A 19338-nucleotide genomic window follows, 5' to 3' on the forward strand; every position below is an offset into this window, starting at 1 on the left:
GGAAAGGTGGGGCTTAAATAAGACCCAGGAGAAAAGCAAAGGGTTGTAGGCCCAGGAAATGGAACCTGCTGGAGTAGTGGGACCAAGGACCACAAGTATAGCACTCAGGGATTAAGATGAGGACATTTAAGGGACTTTATTTTCCTAACCTTTGGGTTAGTTTTCTAGCATGCTTACTAAGCTTAGCTTCTAGTAAAAAATTTATCAGTATTTTGTTTGTTACCCTGAAACAAAAACTGATACTTAAATAATAACCATTTACTGGATCAGTCTCTAAAATGCACCCTCTCCCAAATGTGCAACGCCTTGATGTCATCAAAGCTGACCAGGCAGCAGTGCTCTCCTTGTGGTCATACTTTTCAAGAGAGGCAAAAGAAGGTTTAGACAATGGAGGCTGTCCTTCCTTTCCTCATTCTAGTATATTGCCCCAGGACTTTCCCATTCTCTCTAGGATTCCTAAATCTTAACCCACCATTGGAGCCTCCCTCAAAGGTGGCTGTTACCAGTCCACAGCTCTTTGTACTAAGTACTTGTCCACTGGTGCCTTTCTGGGTCTTCTCCTGCTGGTGAGGTCTATGTGAGCTCTTGGAGGAAGTGGTCTATTTTATATTTTTGGCATCTGCCACAGTTCCCACTGGAGCTGTCTACAGGGATCAGAAATTCAAAATCAACTGGTAACTAACTGGTCCTGGGTTCTTCCCTCACCTGCTGCAGAAATTTCCATACCTGTAACCCTGCCCCAATCTCTCCCTTTATGTTAAATCTATTACAGCTACAACAGTAAGATAATCTTGACTTCATTTTCATTAATTTTTTAAATCCTTACCCGAGGATATGCTTTTATTGATTTTAGAGAGAGAGAGGAAGGGAAGCAGAGAGAGAGAGAGATAGACACTGGTAGGCTGCCTTCCATACATGACCCAACTGGGGATCAAATCTGCAACCTAGATATACGCCCTGATTGGGAATCAAACCAATGAATGGACTTTTGGTGTATGGGTGAGGCAGGAGGTAGTCAGGAAGGAAGCTCCCGAGGCCCTGCAGGGCTGAGGTAGAAAACACCTATACATGACAAAGACCCCCTAAGACGGGTTGTTCCTGTTTTCTGGGACAACTCTGAATCATAGAATGCGCCTGCGCGCTACCCCCTGATTCATTATAATATCATTATAATGAAATAACATTGTGGGACTCCCTTCTCCAGTAGCCAATCAAGAAAGTCATGGGAAACCACGCATGCGCAGTAGCTTTGAAATCCAACTCCTTGTACCTGCGCAGGAAAAGCCCGCCAAAGACTAGCAGGGGGCTTCTGCCTCTATAAGAATAGAATCCCCCAGCCCACGTGCCCCTTTTTTTTCCTCTGCTCAGAGCTGGCTCACTCCCGTGTCCTGTGGTGTGTACTATCACTTAATAAACCTCCCCTCTTTCTTTATGCTATAAACTTTGTGTGTTCGGTTCAATTCTTTGTTCTCGATCACTAAGAACCTGGTTACCTGTGCACACCTGTGCACACCTGTGACATGGGGATAACGCTCTAACCAACTGAACCATCCGGCCAGGGCTCATTTTCATTTTTATTACTTCTTTTCTCTCTTAGGGTCTTAGTGACGCTAATTTTTTCTTGGATCAATCCACAATCTCTAATTATAAGGTTTAAGGCTTTTCAGTTCTATCCAGCTAACTTTATACCTCAGTATATTCTGGTCTAGGATAAATCCCTGAAACCCCATACAAAGCTCAATGCTGCAGCAACAAGTCATGGGCACAGCACACAGGAACACTGAATATTCACAGAATAAACAAGTGAATTGCCTTTTTCTTTCTCTTTTGCGCACATCTTTCCAAATCCTACTCTTACGTCTTCACAGGTAGCATTTTACCAATTTGAAGAGAGCTTTTCCTTCTGCCAGATCAAGATGTTTAAAGCCTTTGTTCTCACTCCTTTCATGAAACCTTCTGAGATCAGCAAGTTAAGATCTCATCAACTGCTTCGCTACTTGTGGCTGTCTGGTTTTCTGTTCTAAGGGATGCAATTCAAAGCCATAGATGGCACCTACTGCTCCTTGTCATTCTCAACATTTGGGTAGAGCCCTCTGTTTATAGTCACTACTGATTAAGCTCTGTAATAAAGTTCCCTCCAACACATTACTCTTAAAGGGCCATTCAAGAGATCTAAATAACATAATACTTATAAATTAATAATATTTTAGACAGAGGTTAGTAGTTTTGTTTTAACAATTTTAGACATAAATACTAGCAGGATTTTGAATGCCCTCACCAAAAAATTTTGCTAGCTGTACTTTCTGTAGTATAGGGTTAACATATTTCAGGAAATTTCTCCCCCTCACCTAGTATTGCCTTATCATATAAAAATAAAAGAACATAATAACTAGCAATAAAAAGATAAAGTTCATACATAGAATGACACCAATGGACTGTTACTTTTCAGCTTGTCTGACCTACTAAACTGCTGCACAGGCCACTTGAGAAGACAAAGGTTGGGAAACGCCTTAGGAGTGTCGCCGAGTCAATAGCAGGGAGAGCTTTGGAGCAAGGAAAGCACAGGCAGAGCTCCATATCCTGCTGAGCAAGCATGCTAAAGGGTTGTTTTGAAAATAGTAGTTTTTTCCTTGAAATCTAGGCCACCTTTTTTTTTTTACTCTTCTTACTTTAACCAGTCAGTATAAATATTCAACTCCAACAATATGTCAGAGAAACACAAAAGATATGATGGCTGTTTTTCTGTGAGCCTTCCCAAATGAGGAAGCTGTAGACAGAGCTGTGCTCCATGTAGAGCAGTCCAACAGCAGGCTGGTCTGACTGACCAGCTCTGAGGTCACCAGCCCACTTCAAAACCATCGTTGGGAGTAGTGATTTTCTGTCACTATAACTGTGGACCAGATGAAAGCTGGTAGCCAAGATTTGAAAGACTCCATGATTTAGCCTAAACATACAACTATCCTCCTCCAACTGGCAAAAAAGTTATTTTCAGTATTAGACATTGGGATTGTATAATTGTAATTAATCACTTTAGCTTGATTTTTTGGAAGTGTATTTTATTAAGGTTTATGAAAAGTATATTTTGTTAAAGTTTATGAGTTTCTAAGAAACACAGTAATTTGGAAAAAAAAAGGACAATTTGTGTTTACTGGGCCACCGATGGATGACTGACTGACAATGGATGACATCACTAATATGAAATGATAACACCCAGCATTCCAAAACTATTTAATAATTTGCTTTGAAAAATAAAGCCTCCAAAAGAACAAAAAGACAACTAAATATTTATTTGGATGACTACATGCCAAAATAATATCAAATATATAAGATAAAGAAATCCAGCGCTAACAAAAATGACCAGATATTTAGTTACTAACTTAGAAAAGGAGTGGCTTCCAAGTTTGTTTGTAAATGAATTTGAACTACTCAGTGCATTTCCCGTGGAAAAAACATTTCCTATGGTAATACTGTAGATAGGAGTAAAACTTTCAGTGTTACTGACAAAAACTAGATTAAATATTATTAGGTACACATAATAACACAAAAATAACATGAAATTTACAGAGCCTAAGATGCCTGGATTCCAGTTGTGGCTGTAGTATTTCTAAAAGAAGTTATATCCCATAGCTTCCAGCAAGAAGTGTATCTCCTGAAGCAGAGCAGTCTCCCTTTGGCCTGTAGCACACCAGGAAACCTGACAGCTGGAGCAATACTGTCACCCCATCGCAAGGCTGTCCTGCCATGGGGAGCCTACTGGTGTCCTGACCTGATGTGCTCAGGTGAGAGGCTCATGTGTATCGTTCATGTCAAGGAAGACAACTTCCTAGATGGACCTGATGGGGTTAATGTTGTCAGGTCAATGCCAAGGCAGTGATATCTTCTACTATAACTACACTTAGTCTCTTCAGATGCTTAAGATTGTGAGGACTAAAATGAGGTTCAGCCTTAATAAGGATATGGTTCATATGACCCAATGAAGCTTTCCACATGTCTAGTATGCTTTCCAAATATCTGGGTACCACCCTCCTGCCCCAATCTGTAAGGTGATTATATTATAAAAGTTACCCCTTTATAAGCAAAAGAAAGCATTTATTACAAAGAAATCCACATGGATCAATAAAATAGTCTTGTATCTCCCCAGGGTTTATAGGGGATCCGTCTATGAAATATACATCTTTCAAAAAACAAGCTCATGGGCAGGGCCATCACCCATCTATGAAGACGTAGGAAAGACAGATGAGAGGCCCGTGGGAAAGCTGACTGTGTGTAGAGGTCAGTCAGGAGAAAAGCTCAGCAAATGCTCACAATTTAGGATAGTCAGAATGGTCATCATAGAAGCCACTGACAGATGCTATTAATAACTGCTTCAAAATCAAAGTATCAAAGTATACTTTGTATATACTTGTGTACACAAGTATACACTATATATATACTTACAAAGTATACTTGTATACTTTGTAAAGTAACAAAGTATACTTTGATCAAAAATCAAAGTATAACAGTATCTGTCTCCCACAGATACTGTTATAAGCTCAGATGTTACTATAATTAAACAAAACATTTACATCAAGTTATAATAATACATTATTTGAGGAAAGAGAGATTACAAAAAGATTGAGAAAATCCCTAATTCATGGTTTACACTAATGCTCTATGTGACAGGAGTAAGATGATTACTAGAGACGGCAAAGCCATAGTGTGGGCCACCTTTCTGTGCCGTTCCACCTCTGCCTATCCAAAACAGCATTTTAGGGTGAGCTGCCATGAAAGTTGACAGAGAATAAAGCTTTAAACTATGGAAACAAAAATTTGCAACAACTTAAGAGGTTAGTTTTTAACACTTGATCTTAGCCAAAAGGCCGAGAAGTGATGAGAGTTTAGCTTTTAAGATGTCTCTTCACAAAATTTCATTTATGTAAACTCACATAAAGCTGCCTTATTATTAAAGCTAGGCAAACATACAGAAAATAAATCTTGGAATTAAAATATACATATAACATTATAAAATCTTCTTAATTTTAATAAAATTATGAATTGCTAAACCTGCATAAGTGTTTTTGTTGTCAATTATCATTCCCCACCACCTCCAGAAGTGCTTTATGGGCTCCACTAAATCCTGGCCTTGTTTTATGGGCAAACTCCAAGATCCTATTTTATTGTCTTTAACAATAAAATCAGAGATAAATGACTAATTAAAGCACCAGCAAACTGACTAGTGTGGCTCAGCTGACTGGGCATTTCCTGCAAAGTGAAGGGCTGCTGGTTTGATTCCTGGTCAGGGCATGTGCTTGGATTGTAGGGTTGTGGGCCTGGTCCCCAGTTGGTGTGTGTGAGAAAGTCAACCGCTCAATGCTTCTCTCACATGTTGATGTGTGTTTCTCTCCTCTTTCTCCCTTCCCCTCTCTCTAAAAATAAATAAAATCTTAAAAAAAAGGAAAGAAAGAAAGAACCAGACTACAGCAAATAGGATGCTATTAGAATTTGTCCTCACCTTCCTCTGGTGGCCTTCTGTAGAACTTTCATTCCCGCTAGGCTGCAGGACTTCCCTTCCAACTGTCTGTCCTTAAAGATGGTACCCTCCAAGTGCACTTCACTGAACATTCCATAGGCATCTTGCACGAGAAGGCAGACTCTACAAAAAAGCATTCACATTTTTCTTTTAGGAGACAGTTTTTAATTCAATACAGAAATCAAGATTTCACTAGAAATCCGTTGTAGTTATCTTCCTAAATGGATGAACCAAGATAAATGAAGCTGAATTCCACATGCACTTTTTTAGATTTGTACAGGTGGGTGTTTGATCACTATCTGCAAAATATAGGAGACAATTCTCTTTTGCCATAAAACTAAAGCCAAATGAAGTTTAAAAGCACACAAAGAAGGTCATCCTTTCAAATCAAATATATTAGTGTTTTCCAGAAAGAGCATCTGCTTCCCCTGTCTTCCATAACAGCTACTATGTTTTGCTTGGACACTCAACACTGAGAAAAGCTTCAATGTAACATTATGCTGAAAAGAATAAAGAGTTTTCTCTGAGAAGGTGCATATTTACAGACATACATATCCCAACAGAATAAAAACCAGTGTTCCAGCTGGCAGTAAAACAAAGGCCTGGTAGATATCCAGTGACATGATGAGATGCTCCCCAATTTTGAAGTTCATAGGGCTGTGGTTATAAAAACATATATGACTGAATTTCCAGTCCTCTCACTTCACAATTCAGGTATATGTAATTTTATTTACCATGAAATGACACATTCTCAGAAAACATTTCCTGAAGCAAAATTCAGTAACTAATACCACCAAATAAAAGGCTACATTAAAAAGTACATGTTGGAAAAGAATGGATGACAAAGAACAGGAAAGCTAAATCTGAAGCTATGAACATTAAACACTGCCTTGATAAAAGGGAGTAGCCTCATTGTCTAGACTTGTAGATTAAGTCTCCCAGGTCCACAGTGGTTTACAAGAGAATCTGTGTGAAATAAGCAAGACAGAAAAGGGCAAGAACCATATAATTTCACTCATACATGGTATATAAAACAATGTAACAAACAAACAAACTCATAGACACAGACAACAATGGTGCTTACCAGAGGGTGGGGCAGGATAAAGAGAATAAAGGGAGTCAAATATATGGTGATGGAAGGAGACTATACTTTGGGTGTTGAGGACAATGTAATATACAGATGATGTATTATAGAGCTGTACACTTGAAATATAAAAGGAACCAGTCAGAAATTGTAAGACAACATACAAAATGAAAAATACATTAGAAAGAATTAAAAACAGTTTAGATGAAGCACAGGATCAAATCAGTGAATTGAGAGAGAAGTCAGAAAAGACCCAATCAGAAAATTAAAAAAAAAAGAATAAAAAAAAGAGAACCTATGGGACAATAGAAAGCTTAACAACATCTGCATTAGAGTGGTACCAAAGGAGAGCAAAAAATTGAGAACCTTTTTGAATAAATAATGACTGAAAACTGAACCTGACCTGGTAAAAAAACAGAGACACAAGTCCAGGTAGCACACAGAGTCCCAAACAAGAGGAACCCAAAGAGTCACATCCTAAGACACATCATAATTAAAATGGAAAAGTTTAAAGACAAAGAGAGAATCTTACAGGCAACAGGAGAGAAACAGTTACCTACAAGGGAGTGCACATAAAACTGGCAGCTGACTTCTCAATGGAAACATTTCAGGCCAGAAGAGATTGGCATAAAATATTTAAAGTGATGAAAAGGACAGTCATACAATCGAGACCTCTACCCAGCAAGGTTATAATTTAAAATATAAACAAACAAACAAACAAACACATGGCTAGTTTCTTGGACGAGAAAAAGCTAAAGAAGTTCATTACCACTAAACCAGTATTATAAAAAATGTTAAAGGGAGTGTTTAAGAAGACAGAAAAAAAAAGAGGAACATAATTATAAAGAACAAAATGGCAGTAAATACACACCTATCAATAATCACTTTCTTTTTCTTTTTTAATTGTTGTTTAAATATAGTTGTTCCTATTTTCCTCCCACCATGCCCCTCCGCCCCACCCATCCCCACCTCCCACCCTTGAACCTACTCCCTTTGGATTTTCCCATGTGTCCTTCATACATGTTCTTTGATGGCCCTTCCTCTGTTTCCCCCATTACCCCTTCACCCTCCTCCCCTGTGGTTACTCTCAGTTTGCTCTTTATTTCAATGTCTTGGGTTATATTTTGGTTGCTTGTTTGTTTTGTTGACTAGATTCCACTTATAGGTGAGATCCTCTGGTATTTGTCTTTCATTGCCTGGCTTATTTCACTTAGCATGAGGCTTTCCAGTTCCAGCCACGCTGTCACAAAGGGTAGGAGCTCCTTGTGTCAGTGGTCAATTAATATGCGACAAAGTGGGCACAAGCATAAAATGGAATAAAAATAGTCTCTTAAACAAATGGTTTTGGGAGATCTGGACAGCTACATACAAAAAAAATGAAACTTGACCACTAGCTTACATCATACAGAAAAATAAACTCAAGATAGATAAAAGATTTAAATATAAGTCATGACAACATAAAAGTCCTACAGGAGAACATAGGCAGGAAAATCTTAGATATTCCACACAGCAATATTTTTACCAATACATCCCTTAGAGCAAGGGACATAAAGGAAAGAATAAACAAATGGGACTTCATCAAAATAAAAAGCTTCTGCACAACTAAAGAAAACATCAGCAAAATGAAAAGAGAACCAACTGCATGGAAAAATATTTGCAGATGATACCTCAGACAAGGGTTTAATCTCCAATAATCACTTTAAATGTAAATGGATTAAGTTCTCCAATTAAAATACATAGGGTAGCTGAACTGATAAGAAAACAAGATACATATATACAGGATGGGGAAAAAGTCGTTTATATTACCAGCCATCATTACCTAAAAGATAAATCATTAAAAAGGATACAAAATAATAACATAATAAGACAAATAATAAATAAATAAATAAATAACACAACATAACAATAAACTCTGTTTCCCACACTCAAAACTGTAAACTTACTTTTCCCCTTACCTTTATATGCTAGCTACAATAGGACCACTTCAGATCGAAAGACATACAAAGACTTAAAGGGATGAAAATATAATTTAGTACAAATGTAAACAAAAAAACCCCTTGGGGCAGCAACACTTATATCAGATAAAACAGACTTTAAAACAAAGGCTATAGTAAGAGAAAAAAAAGGACACTATATTATAAGAAAGGTGTCAATCCAACCAGGGGACACAGTCCTTATAAAAATGTATACACTCAACATAGGAGCATCTAAATATATAAACCAAATACGGAAGGACATATAGAAGAGATTGACAATAATACAGTCATAATAGGGACTTTAAGAAGTCTGAAATAATATTAAGCATCTTCTGTGACCACAAAAGTATGAAATTAGAAATCAGTAACAAAAAAACCTGACAATCATAAATATATGGAGGATAAATTACAAGTTACTAAACAATGAATGATTTAACATTAAAATCAGGAAGAAATAAAAAGATACCTTAAGGAAATGAAAATAAAATGCAACAACCTAAAATCTATTGGACACAGTGAAAGCAGTCCTAACAGGGAAATTCATAGCAACACAGGCCTATCTCAAGAAACAAGAAAAAAAATTCAAATAATCTCACCTGATACCTAAAGGAACTAAAAATAATAAACAAAGCCCAAAGTGAGTAGAAGGAAGGAAATAAGAGTCAGAGCATAAATAAACAAAACAGAATCTAAATAACAATACAAAAGATTAATAAAACCAAGAGCTGGTTCTTTGAGAAGGTAAACAAGATTGACAAACCTCAAACCAGACACATCAAGAAAAGAAGAGAAATGACCCAAATCAACAAAAAGAAAAATGAAAGGGGAAGTAACAACTAACACCACAGAAATAAAACAAAAGTATAGGAAAATATTATAAACAACAAATTGGACAATCTGGACCAATGAAATCAAAGCAGTAATAAAAAAAACTCCCCTAAAACAAATATCCTGGACCAGATGGCTACACACAGGTGTACTTTATCAAATACTCAAAGAGGAATTAATACCTCTCTTTCTCAAACTCTTCTAAAAAATTCAAGCTGAGGGAAGACTCTCAAGATCATTTTATGAGGCCAACATAATTCTGATTCCCAAACCAGATAAAGACATTACAAAGAAAGGAAATTACAGGCCAATATCCCTGATGAACATAAATGCAAATTTCCTCAACCAAATAGCAAACCAAATTCAAGAATAAACTGAAAATACCCTACACCATGATCTAGGGGGAATTTCTTACTGGGATGAAAGTTTTGTTCAATATCTGTAAATTAATTAATGTAATATACCACATAAACAAAATGAAGGATGAAAAATGATCATATAAACAGATGCAGAAAAATCATTTGATGAAATTGATCACCCATTTATGATAAAAATTCTTAGCAAAGTGGGAATGGAGGGAATATACCTCAGTGTAATAAAGACCAGATGACAAACCCACAGCCAACATTATACTCAACAGGGAAAAACTAAAAGCATTTCCCTGAAGATCCAGAACAAGACAGGGATGTTCACTTTCACTATTCTTATACAACACAGTACTGAAAGTCTTAGCCACAGCAATTAGACAAGTAGAAAACTCAAAAGATATCCAAATCAAAAAGGAAGAGGTAAAACTGTCATTATTTGTAGAAAATATATTGTATATAGAGAACTCTAAAGATTCCACCAAAAAACTAGAAGAAGTGATAAATGATTTCAGTAAAGTAGCAGGATACAAAATAAATATTCAGGAAATTGTTGCATTTATATACCAATAATGAGCTATCAGGAAGGGAAACTAAGAAAACAATCCCATTATAACTGCAGCAAAAAATAAGATATCTAAGAATAAATTTCATCAAGGAGGTAAAAAACTTATATTTGGAAAATATTAAGATATACAACAAAGACACTAAAGAAGATACAAATAAATAGAAGCACATATCTGCTCATGAATAGGAAGAATTAACATTATAGAAATATCCATACTACATAATACAATCTATAGATTCAATGCAATTCATATCAAAACACCAATGATATATTACACAGAACTAAGACAAACAATCCAAAAATTTATACGGAACCACAAATGACCTGAATAGCCACAGAAATCCTGAAGAAGAAGGACAAAATTTGAGGTTATCAAATAATACTACAAGCTTATAGTAATCAAAACAACATGGTATTGGCAGAAAAACAGACACATAGATCAATGGAACAGAATAAGTCCAGAAATAAACCCATGCCTATATGGTAAATTAATAAATGATAAAGCCAAAAACACACTATGGGGTAAAGACAGTCTATTCTATAGATGGTGTTGGGAAAAGTGGATAGATACCCACAAAAATATGAAATTAGACCACCTTCTTATAACATATGCAAGAATATACTCAAAATGACTAAAGATTTAAATATAAGACTTGAAACCATAAAACTTCAGAAGAAAACATAGGCAGTAAAATCTTTTACATCTCTCTTTAGCAATATTTTCCTGATATATCTCTTCAGGCAAGGGAAACAATAGAAAGAATAAACAAATGGGATTATATCAAACAAATGAGTTTTGGCATAGCAAAGGACACCATCAACAAAATGAAAAGACAGCACGCTGAGTGGAAGAAGATACTGGCCAATAATATATCTGATAAAGGGTAATCCAAAATTTATAAAGAACTCATACAACTCAACACAACAAAAACAAACAGTCCAATTTAAAAAATGGGCAGAGGTCCTAACCCAGTGGCTCAGATGGTTGGAGCATCGTCCAGTAAACCCAAAAGGTTGTAGCTTTGATTCCCAGCCAAGGCACATGCCTAGGTTGCCAGTTCTGTCCCGCACCGGGATGGGTATGGGAGGCAACTGACTAATGTTTTTCACATCGATGTTTCTCTCCCTCTCTCTCATCAATAAAAGTTTGAAAGCTGCTGCTGTAGACCATTTCCATACCATAACCTCTTAGAGGGAAGTTCTTCAATGTTTGTTTTTCCTCAAAGGTCTGCTCACTTCCTCACCTGATCTACCTCTCTGTTCCAGGTCTAATTAGGTAGACAGGCTGATCCTTCATGATCAGGTTCCATTCCCTACGGAGGAAGCCCCAGGCCCTAAGAGGGCAGAACCAGGATAGTCCTATACCCAACTCCCATGCAATTAAGTTAATACCTGCTTCACTATGCTGATGTATCTCACCCACACTGTTTTGTAAGCATTATTGGTTGTCAACATGAATCAAAAAATCTCTGCTTTATAAAACTAGAATGAATTTCTGATTGCTTGTATTGAGAAGGAAGTTTTGCTTTAAATTTGCTGACATTTGCCTTTATCTCAAATAACCAAAGAAGGGTGCTGTTGTTTATTCTTTTGCCCTAGAGATGTGTTATTACTGATCTCCTTCTCTTCCTTTTGTCCATGCCCAGTCACAAACTCTCCTGCCTTGTTCTACTCACATAGCTAAGGCTCAGGAACACAATGGCTCTGACCTAAGGTGTAGTCACTGTCCCCACTGGTTCAACTGGTTTGGAACTATGGCACTCAACAGTCCCAACTAGAGCTAGCTTATCAGCAGCACTCTCAGAATTCTACCCACTTGTCACTGCTTCCTGCTCAGTGAAATACTATCTCCTAAAATCAGTGCCAGTGTGACAGGTCTGAGCAGAAAGCTCCATCCTCAACTTGTTTTTCCTGAATCACCAGATGTGTTTTCCGTAAGTTGCATTATATTCAAGGGAACATAAATGGCTTCCCAGGGAGGCAGGGCCATGTTAATTACTCTGGGGCCTTAAAAAAGTTGCTAACTACAGTTAGTATGAATTCACTCATTTAAAAAGGAATAAGGGAACCTAACTTAGAAGGTTATTGTGAGAATTAAAGTGATAATGGGTTTTGCATAGTATCTGGCACAAATAGATCAGTCTTTTCTTTGCAGGTTACTAGGGCAATTTTTATAATATAGTTTCCTCCATATAGTCCTTGAACAACATTTGTTAGATCTGTGCCTAGACTGCATATGGGTCTCTCTGCTATTTCATTTCTAAAAATATTTTCTTTATTTATTTTTAGAGAGAGGGGAAGGGAGGGAGAAAGAAAGGGAGAGAAACATCGATGTGGGAGAGAACACTGATAGGTTGCCTGTTGCACATTCCCAAATGGGGATTGGGCCTGCAACCCAGGCATGCACCCTGACTGGAATCGAACCTGTGACTTTCTGGTTCACAGGCTGGTGTTCAATCCATTGAACCACACCAGCCAGGGCAGTTTTTTTTGTTTTGTTTTGTTTTTGGTTAGATATACTTTATCAGGTTAAGGATTCCTAGTTTGCTGGGAAATTTTTTAAATCACAAATGGGTATTAGATTTTTATCAAATGCATTTTCTGTATTAACTGAAGTGATTATATATTTTTACCTTCTTAGTTAATGTGGTAAATCAGATTTATAGATTTTTAATTGTTAAAGGAATACTTTACTGCTGAAATAAGCCAGGATCTATTTGCTATATTTTGTGTAGGATTTTATATCTATGTGTGATAGATATAAACTTTGAGTGCTACTGACCTTTAATTTTACATCTCATATTAGATGTGATATCAATATTTTTATATCAGCTTTATATAATGAATTGACAGGTGTTCCTTTTTTTCTTTGAAAAATCTGTATAAGATTTGTATGATATGTTTTTTTGAGAGTTTGAAAGAAGTTAGTGATAAAATTAGTTGGCTCTAGTGCTTCTCCACCTCCCATCCAAGGGAAGATTTTTAACTAGCAATTCAATGTCTTTAATGATTATTGAACTGTTTGTGCTTTCTAATTTTTTCTTGAGACATTTTGGTAGGTTATATTTTCTACGTTTGTCCATATTGTCTTTGTTTTCAAATTTATTAGCAAAAACATGGAATAGTATCCTCTTACTATGTTTCTAATCCCTGATGAAGTTGATGCTCCTATATTTTCCTTTTTACTATTGTTTATTTACATCTTCTTTTCTTTATGAATTATACTATGAAATTATTATTAATCATTTCAAAGTGCTAATTCTTGGCTTTGTTTATCCATTGTTTCTTCATTTATGTCATTAATTTTTTCTTCTATTTAAAAAAATTTTTTTTCAGTTATAGTTGATATTCCATACTATTTTATATTAGTTTCAGGTTTACAGCATAGTGGTTACACATTCATATAATTTATGAAGTGATCATCCTGGTAAGTCTAGTATCTACCTAGCACCATACATACATTGTTATTACAATATTATTGACAATACTGCCTACACTGTACTTTACATCCCTGTGACTATTTGGAAACTATCCATATGAACTTCTTTTTTTTAATCTTCACCCAAGATTAAAGAGACAGAAAGGGAGGGAGGGAGTGAGGAGAAAAGGAGGGGGAGAGAGGGAGAGAGAGAGAGAAATAGAGAGAAACACCAGTGTAAGAGAGAAACATCAATTGGTTGCCTTCTCATATGCGCCCCAACTGGAGATCGAATATGCAACCTGGGTATGTGCCCTGACTGGGAATTGAACCTGCGACCTTTTGGTCTATATGATGACACTCCAACCAACTGAGCCATACCAGCCAGGGCCAAGTTGTACTTCTTAATTCGTTCATCTTTTTCACCAAGTTACACAATTCCCCTACTATCTGGCAAACATAATAATGTTCTATGCATTTATGAGTTTGTTTCTGTTTTGTTTATGTTATTAATTTCTATTTGTATGTTTATATCTTCTCCCTTCTATTTTCTTAGTATTTATTCTATTTTTTAACTATGCTAGAGGCTTAGATCATTTATTTTGAGCCTACCTTCATTCTAAAATGATCTGTTTAAATTGCAATTTCACCAAAAAGAAAAAAAATACCTAGAAGTAAATTTAGGGCCTATGTACAGAAAATTACAAAGCACTATTAAGAAAAGATTGAAAAAGACACAATGAAATGGAATGATATTTCACATTCAGGAATTGGATGAATCAACAAAGTTAAAATGTCCATGTTACCCAAAGCAATATACAGATTCAATATAATCCTCATCAAAATACCAATGACAATTTTTAAAGAAATAGAACGAAAATCACAGAAGACATAGAGGAACCACGGCAGACCTCAAATTGCCAAAGCAATGCTGAGAATAAAAAATGAAGTGGGAGGTATTATATTCCATCTTTAAATTATACTACAAAGTGATAATAATCAAAACAGCACGATGTTGGCAGAACAACAGACATACATACCAATGGAACAGGACTGAGAGCCCAGAAATAAACCCACATGTATATGGACAAATAATTTTTTTTGACAAATAATTTTTGACAAAGGAGCCAAAAACATACAAATGAGAAAAAAAAGTCTCTTCAATAAATGGTGCTGGGAATACTGGAAAGCCACATGCATCAGTATAAAAATAGACTACAATTTGTTCTCATATACAAAAATTAATTGAAAATGGATCAAACACTTAAATATAAGAAATAAAAAATTACATAGAAGAAAGCATAGGTACTAAACTTATAAACCTTACTCTTAGAGATGATTTTATTAATTTGACCACAAAGCAAGGGAAGTTAAAGGCAAAAATAAATGAATGGGACTATATCAAACTAAAAAGCTTTCACATAACAAAAGAAACTGCCAACAAAACACAAAGGCAACCAGCCAAATGGGAGATGGTATTTGCAAACAACAGCTCTGACAAGGGGTTAATGCACAAAATACATATTTAAAAACTTATACAACTCAATAACAACAAAAACAAATAATATAATTTAAAAAATTGACAGAGGACCTGAACAGACACTTCTCCTAAGAAGACATACAAATGGCCAATAGACATATAAAAACATGCTCAACTTCCTAGCTATTAAGGAAAGGCAAATCAAAACTACAATGGCACATTCCCTTACAACTGTTGGAATGGTTGTTATAAAGAAGACATGTAAAATAAGTATTGGAGAGGCTGTGAAGAAAAAGGAGCCCTTAGTCATTGTTGATGGGAATGTAAACTGGTATAGCCTCAAGGAAAATAGTGTTAAGGTTCCTCAAAAAATTAAGAACAGAGGACTTCTGGTCAAGATGGAGGCATAGGTAGACAAAATTCTCCTCCCTGCACAACCATAAGAAGGATCACAACTGGCTTCAAAACAAAGAACACCCAGAAAATTGAACTGTATGTAAGTCTAACAACCAAGTATTTAAAGAAGCCATCTTCCCCCAGGTGGGTAGCAGTGGCAGAGATGAGGAGCCAGGGTGGAGAGGATGCAGTGTGTCAGTGGTGGCAAGGTGAGGTAGCTGTGGCAGTGGTGGTGGCGTCAGCTGGCAGCAGCTGGCGGAATGGGTAGTCCCACATTCACGTGTGGTGAATAAAAATTGGGAAGGATACCTGGGGAGTGAGCACTTCCAGTCCCAGGCCAGATTGCACAGCCCAGGATTCCAGCGCCAGGAAAAACACCCTCATAATTTCAGACTATAAAAACCAGTGGGGGTTGGGGCAGTGAAAGAAATTGCTCGTCTCTCAGGAGAGTCTGTGTAAAAGGCCTGCATGGTCCTGGAATGTACACAAAGCCACCTATTCTGAGAACCAGCACCAGGGCAACAGCTAGAGGGGTGCCAGTTGCATACAGAAGTGGGTGAAGTGCCTGGAAGCAGGGTAGGTGCCAAGCAAGCCTCTAGTGGCATTATCCCCTCTCAGACCCCTTCCCCACATACACAGCCAGAAGCAGTGAAGTGGGTTGTCCCACCCTGGCAAATATCTCAGGCCCTGCCCCATCCAACTTACCAGGTGCACCAAGACAGGGAGTCAAAGTAGCTCTACCTCATATGTAGAAACAAACACAAGGAGGATGCCAAATTGAGGAGAAAAAGAATTATGGCCCATATGAAAAAAAAAAAAAAAACAGAACAAAATCCCAGAAAAAGAACTAAATAAAATGGAGATAGCCAACCTAGCAGATGCAGAGTTCAGCACATTGGTGATAAGGATACTCAGAGAACTCACTGAATACAGCCAAAGCATAATGGAAGAAATGAAGGCTACACTAAGTGAAATAAAGAAAAAATCCACAGGGAACCAACAGTGAAGGGATGGAAGCTGGAGTTCAAATCAACAATTTGGAACAAAAGGAAGAAATAGTGAATCAGAACAGAATGAAGAAACAAGAATTCAAAAACAAAAAGAAAAGAAACAAGGAGAGAATAAGAAGATTCTGGGATACTTCCAAAAGTGCCAACATTTGAATCATAGGGATGCCAGAAGGAGTAAAGGAAGAGCAAGAAATTGAAAACTTATTTGAAAAAATAATGAAAGGAAACTTCCCTAATTTGGTGAAGGAAAGAGACATACAAGTTCAGGAAGCACAGAGTCCCAAACAACTTGAACTTAAAGAGAACCACACCAAGACACATCAAAATTTAACGCCAAAGGTTAAAGATAAAGAGAGAATCTTAAAAGCAGCAAGAGAAAAGCAGAGAGTTACCTACAAAGGAGTTCCCAGAAGGGAATAGCAAGAAGTATTCAAAGTGATGAAAAGTAAGGACCTACAACCAAGGACCAATGGACCATAGATCATTACTCTATGCAGCAAAACTATCATTTAGAATGGAAGGGCAGATAAAATGCTTCCCAGACAAGGTAAAGTTAAAGGAGTTCCTTCATCATCACCAGGCCCTTATTATATGAAATGTTAAAGAGACTTATTTAAGAAAAAGAAGATCAAAGCTATGAACATTAAAATGACAACAAACTCACAACTATCAACAAGTGAATCTAAAAAAACAAAAACAAAACAAACTAAGCAAACAACTAGAACAGGAACAGAATCATAGGTTTTAGAGGGTTAACAGCTGGGTGGGGCAGAATGGGGGAAAGGGTATAGGGAATAAGCATAATTGGTAGGAACAAAATAGACAGGGGGATGTTAAGAACAGTATGGAAAATGGAGAAGCAAAGAACTTACATGCATAACCCATGGACATAAACTAAGCGGGGGATTGCTAGAGGAAAGGGTGTTACCTGGCAGAGGGCAGCAAAGGAGGAAAAACCTGGACAACTGTAACAGCGTAATCAGTAAAATATCCTTAAAGAAATTAAGAACTGGCCCTGAGTGGTGTGGCTCAGTGGATTGAATGCTGGCCTGAGAACTGAAAGGTAGTCAGTTTGATTTCCAGTCAGGGCACATGCCTGGGTTGCAGGCTGGGTCCCCAGTTGGGGCATGCCAGAGGCAAGTGATTGATGTATCTCTGGCACATTGATGTTTCCCTCCCTCCCTTTCTCCCTCTCAAAACAAACAAACAAACAAACAAACAAACATATATATATATTTATTTATTTATAATCCATAATAGAATTTGATATGACCTAGCAAGCCCTCTTCTGTGTATCTACCCGAAAAATTTGAAAACATTTATTTGTGAAGATATACACACTCCTGTGTTTATTGCAGCATTATTTACAGTGGCCAAGACATGGCAACAACTAAAGTTTCTTTCAACAGATGACTGGATGAAGAAGATGTGGTACATATATATAATAGAACACTACTCAGCCATAAGAAAAGATAAAATACTGCCATTTGTGACAACATGGTGAACTTTGGGAATATCATGCTAAGCCAAATAAGTCAGAAAAAGTTAAGAACTACAAGATTTCACTCACATATGGGTTATAAAACTGAAAGTGGCAAATGATTCAATAAGAAAAACAAACAAAGCTCAGAGACAGAGACAACAGTATGGTGTTACCAGAGGTAAGAAGGGTGGGGCAGTAGTAAAGGGTAAAGTGGGTCAAATACTCATATAATGTGATGGACAATGATTTCACCTTGATTTGTGGGCACTCAATGCAATATGAAGATTATGTATTATAGAAATGCACACTTGAAACCTATATTTAACCAATGTCACCCCAATAAATTTTATAAAAGAAAAAAATGCAAAAAAGGAATAAAAAAGGGGAAAACAACATACAGTAGTTAATTCAATAAAGTTGTTTCCTGCTACTCGAAATAAAATTAAATGGTTTGTTTAAACTATAAAATGTCTTCTAAATATCTAACTTATAATATCACATACATTTTGATATTTAGTATTAGTATTTATCAGTTTTAGGTATTTTAAATTTTCCATTATTATTTCTTCTTTGATCCATGAGTTATTTGGACTTAAATTTTTTTCTATAAGCATTTACAGCATATATTTTTGTTGTTAACTCTAATTTGTTTATACTAAAGTACGAAATGTGTGTAATAATGATTTTTTTAAATGTTGAGAGACTTGTTTTATGTCCTTAGCATATTCAATTTTTATGAACGTTTCAAATGAGAGAAATGCATATGCTTTAGTTGTTAAGTAGAGGGTTTTATATATGATCTGCAAGTTACTTAAGCATGTTTTTCACTTGATCTTAGCCAAAAGTCTAAGAAGCGATAAAGCATGTTTTTCAAATCTTCTGTCTTTACTATCTTTTTGTCTGGTTTACTGATCAGTTACCACATTAGCTAGCTATTGCAATATTCACTCCACAAATCAGAAACTTAAAATACAAACATTAATTTTTTTCATACTGTATGTAGGATAAAAATTTATCTTGGCAACAGTTGGTTAGTGTCAAGCCCTGTTCTATTTGCATTGTTTTATCCTAAAAAGGCCTAAGAGCTAGACTTTTATTAGTCTTACTTAGCACACAGAAGACAGATGTTGAAAAAGGCTTAGTATCTTGCCCAAGGCCACAAATTAAATACGAAAACTCTAAAAATACAATTAAATGAATATATAAACATATTTGACACAA

General features: G+C 36.4%; 1 protein-coding gene across 3 annotated transcripts in view; it reads right to left on the reverse strand.

The window, feature by feature from the left end:
• The window catches only part of SPIDR (scaffold protein involved in DNA repair), a 388722-nt gene that overhangs the window by 56206 nt on the left and 313178 nt on the right, over nucleotides 1-19338 (reverse strand). For all 3 annotated transcript variants that reach the window (XM_045849422.1, XM_045849423.1, XM_045849421.1), the window contains exon 11: nucleotides 5492-5632. In XM_045849422.1, the coding sequence (XP_045705378.1) occupies nucleotides 5492-5632 (141 nt within the window). The remainder of the gene's footprint in view (nucleotides 1-5491; nucleotides 5633-19338) is intronic.

Source organism: Phyllostomus hastatus, unplaced genomic scaffold, assembly GCF_019186645.2.
Source record: "Phyllostomus hastatus isolate PE091 unplaced genomic scaffold, TTU_PhHast_1.1 phas_contig_65, whole genome shotgun sequence".
In the NCBI taxonomy this organism is placed as follows: Eukaryota; Metazoa; Chordata; class Mammalia; order Chiroptera; family Phyllostomidae; genus Phyllostomus; species Phyllostomus hastatus.